General features: G+C 35.8%; 1 protein-coding gene across 3 annotated transcripts in view; it reads left to right on the top strand.

Annotated features, from left to right (window-relative positions):
* Ift80 (intraflagellar transport 80) overlaps positions 1 to 4,375 on the top strand; it is a 161,095-nt gene that overhangs the window by 88,727 nt on the left and 67,993 nt on the right. For all 3 annotated transcript variants that reach the window (XM_023699687.1, XM_004639852.2, XM_023699688.1), the window contains one exon: positions 133 to 251. In XM_023699687.1, the coding sequence (XP_023555455.1) occupies positions 133 to 251 (119 nt within the window). The remainder of the gene's footprint in view (positions 1 to 132; positions 252 to 4,375) is intronic.

The following is a 4,375-nucleotide window of genomic DNA, read 5'->3' as shown; positions in this document are numbered from 1 at the left end:
AATTTTCTGACAGTAATGTTATATGGTTAGGTAGTTAAGAATGCATTGAATTTTTTGTGTTTCAGAATCTTGCTGACTTACTAAAATTTTGATGTTCTAACATTTATTGGTATTTCATTTCTCCTTATTTAGGTTCGGAATGTTCTTAACGATGCAGTGGATTTATTGGAATTTCGTGACAGAGTCATTAAAGCATCTTTAAACTATGCACACTTAGTTGTTTCAACATCTCTTCAATGTTATGTATTCTCGTAAGTACCTTGCATTTCTTTAAAATTCAGTTTTGACTTAGCTAAAGTATTTACTTTCGAGTTTTTATGTCAACCTGGTTTGGATTAAATTTAACTTTCTTTTTTTTTTTCTTTTTTTGTGGAACCAGGGATTGAACTCAGGCCCTTGCTGTTGCCAGGGAAGCACTTATTCTATTGAGCCATTCTCCCCGGCCCAAATTTAACTTTCTTAACCATTGCCTATCCTGAATTTACCTTAGAAATAAAAAGTAAGCCATGGGTAGTGAAAATAGAGCTAATAAAGTTTGTGCAACAAATAGTAATAAGAAATGCCTTCTCTGAGAATGTCTGTTTGTAGTGCTAAGGAATTTGATTTTTTTTTTTGGCATAGTTTTATTGATAAATAAATAGCATTGAGACAGTTTCAAATCAGATCGGTAGGACAGTTTCAATAATTAACACACTGCATACATTCCTCTTAGTGGTTAATTGCTGTACAAGATGCAGACTTGTTATCCTATTTACAAACACCATTAGAACAAATCATTCTATTCATTAAGAGAATGCAACTATATATCTATCCCAACAACTTTGAATACACAGATACAAAATGGACATTCATCTGTATACCCTTTTTTGTTAAGTTCCGTTATTTGAATATTATAGGTGTGTAAAGGAATTAGATTTTGAAACCCAGAACCTATCAGCAGTTGATAGTCGATGAGAAAAGGAATCACTCATCTCCCATAAGAGAGACAGCCTAATAGGCTGAGTTTTTCAGTAAGGACAAATGGTTTTTAAGCTTAATACCATAGCCCAGTGTAATAGTAAGTGTTCCAATTGATGACCCAGAGTTGTTTTAAGAATAATGAAAGAATATATTCACCATACTTACTCTATATTAAAAGGTAGGGAATGATAATTAACATACCCAAGAAATTTGAGGTCCTTTTTTTTTTTTTTCTTCCGGTACTGGCAATTGAACTCAGGACCTTGCACTTGCCAGGTAGGTGCTTATGCCACTGAGCTATATCCCCTGCCCCTACCCAAGAAATTTGAACCTAGATCTTAAAAAATTTGGTATTTTTAAAGGACAATAAAATGTTCTGATAAGCATCAAGCTTTAGAGGAGTGTTATGGTTTGTGTCTAGTTGTCCCTCCAAAGCCTCATGTAGTCATTGGGGCAGCTTCTATGGTTTGTGATTCATTCATGATTCAATGTGGAATTATGGGTGTGAGTGCCACACCCATCCTGGGATAGGTAATCTGCGAGCAATATAAGGGAAGGAGAGAGGCTTGTTAGCCGGCCCAGCCACTGCTCCTCCATTTGCTTTTTGCTGTTTTCTGCGGACATGAGCTGTTGCTCCTGCTGTGTGCCACTCTGCCTTGAAGCCAGCTGTATGGACTGAAATTTCCACAAACTGAGCTAAATAAACCTTTTCTTCCTTAATTTTGGGTGTTGTGTATTTTGTCCCAGCAACAACAGAAAAGCAATTGAGATGGGGGCGTGAAGTGTTTAGTGAGTTCTGTGGTGTAAATACTTCTTCCCTGACCATTATAATAACATTGTCATTTTCTTGAGGAGAGTGGGCAGAAGGGGCAAAATAGCACACCATTATATAATATTACCACTAATGTAGATGTAAATAATTTCAAGTACATAGGTAATAGTAAAAGATAATAAAATAATCTTAAGATGATAAATATAGAGTATTTGCTGCCTTTGTTTTGAATAGTTTGCTTGTTAGTATTTAAAATTTCAGGATACTCAGAATATTAACCATTGTTATTCTCTTTTATTATAAAATTGTTTTTATAGAGGTTTTTATATGATCTTTATTGATATCTACTTGTATTGCATTAAATAATATTTTTAAGTTCCTTTTTAAATAATGTCTTTATTTAACAATCAGCTTATAAAATTATTCTTAATTTAACATCTGCTACAAGCTGGTGATAACATACGACTAGTTGACTTCTCAGTTATTCAGATAATGCAAGTAATGACTGCGATAACTTCAGGGTTGTGAATATTTGAGTGCAGGAGTTTTTCAAAATTTTTGCTTGTACTGTATTTTAAGCATTATATGATTGTAGTTTCACAATTGAATATAAAATTGAGAATGCAAAATTGTTTCTTACTCACCATTCTACATCCTCCACCTAACACAGTGCCCAGTATGTGGTAGGTACTTACTAAATATTTTGAATGAATAAATGAAGTGCAAAAATATAATATTGTCTTGGTCCCAGCCCAGGCGCAGCATGGGTGAGACCCTCTTCCACCCCCTTGGGACGTCCCCCACCATGCTGCAGCACCTCCCCCACACCGCCCTGCGAGTAGGAATTTCTGCCACATTTCGGAACCCCCAGATCCAGTCCTAGCCCAGGCCTGATAGGTTAATTACTAGAAACCTAATAACCTTAATGAATGTAAACATTAGATGGCATAACATGAGCTAAATTTAATAATATCAACAATAATGAAAATAGGGATGGGAAAATATAGGCGGGAGGAAACAGGAAATGGAAAAAATAAGCTATAGTATGTACATGTACCCACTCACCAAGATGATTGTAAACTGCATATACTGTACACAAGTACAAATAAAATTTAAAAGTAAAAAAAAAAAAAAATATATATATATATATATATATAATGTTGTCTTAACATCCTAAGCCCTGTAATAAACAACACAAAAGTACTCAATTAACAGCAGCTATATTTTTAGAAATTCCTACTCACTCTGTAAGTCTGCTGCTAATCAAAATCTGCTTGAGAAAATAGCGAAGTCTAGAGTAAGGAACTATGAGAAGCAGAGGAGCTTAATTTTATGTGAAAATTTTTTCTTACAGTTAAGAGGAAATAGGAAGGAAAAAGAAAACAGTATTAATTTGAGAAAAGTAAAAAGGATATAAGTTGGAATATGGGAAATTATGGAATATGAGAAAATCTCACAAGGTGACTGAATAATTTTAGTTAGGTTGAAAACCTAGAGCAGATATGTACAGTTCAGTTTCTTTGTTGTTTGAAGAAAAACAGGACCCTAAGTGAGAGATCTGTTCTACTACAGTGGCAAAGACATAATACTTGAATTTGTAGGATTCATATCATTAAGTGTTACTTGTATGAGAAATACTGCTTTTTAAAATATCAAAATTGGGCTGGGGATATAGCTCAGTTTAAGGCCCTTGGCTTGGTCTCTCAGCACCATGAAAAAGAAAATAAAAATAAAAAATACCCAAACCTAAAACCAAGTTTTACATCTGTTGTTTCATTTATTTTTTTCACTTTACTTTTTCCATATTAGTTAATGGGTGGCAAAATGCAAGATTGCTAAGGGCTGGCCAAATAGCTCAGTGGATTAAAGTGCCTACAAGCAGGCACAGGGGCTGGGGGTTCCATCCCAGGCCTGCCATGCTGGCTCCAACCCCGGGGCGCCCTGAAAGGGCGATTGAGACTGGGTGTGGTGGCACACACCTGTAATTCCAACACTTGGGAAGCTGTAAACAGGCGAATCACTATGAGTTTGATCTAGAAATGAGACCCTGAACACTCTGTAGACCCTTCCCTAAAATACAGAAAAAAAAAAGAGACTGCTTTTTTTCTTTTCTAGTTTAATCCTGCTTCCCACTCAAGTTAGTCATTAGAGTACATAATACTTATTAAAACTGAATACCAAGGAACTGAAGTAAGAATGAGGTAGTGCTAAGACCTATCATAATCAAAATATATCTCATTAAGTTAAACAGTCTGCCAATATTTTAATAATTATCTTTTATTGAGCAATTGTTATACATTTATTTATTAGTATTATTCTCATTTACAAAGGTTAGGGACTCAGGGAGAGATTGACTTGCCCCAGGTTATTTAAATTCTTTATTGAAGGAAGAACTAGAATTTCAATCCAAGTTCTTATTAAGTGTTGCCCCTTTTTTAGGGCTGGCAAGATAACTCAGCAGACTAAGTGCCTGTTTAGGCAAGCACAGGGACTGGGGTTTGATCCCTAGCACCACATGCAGTGCTGGCCCCACCCCAAGGGGCACTGAGCCATGGACTAAGGGGTGGGGTGGCACATGCCTGTAATCCTAGCACTGAGGAGTCCTAGAGAGGAGGATCACTATGAGTTCAAGCTGTGTGGGGA

This window comes from Octodon degus, unplaced genomic scaffold (assembly GCF_000260255.1).
Source record: "Octodon degus isolate 3935 unplaced genomic scaffold, OctDeg1.0 scaffold00115, whole genome shotgun sequence".
Classification (NCBI taxonomy): Eukaryota; Metazoa; Chordata; class Mammalia; order Rodentia; family Octodontidae; genus Octodon; species Octodon degus.
This window is presented reverse-complemented; position numbering and strand designations above follow the sequence as displayed.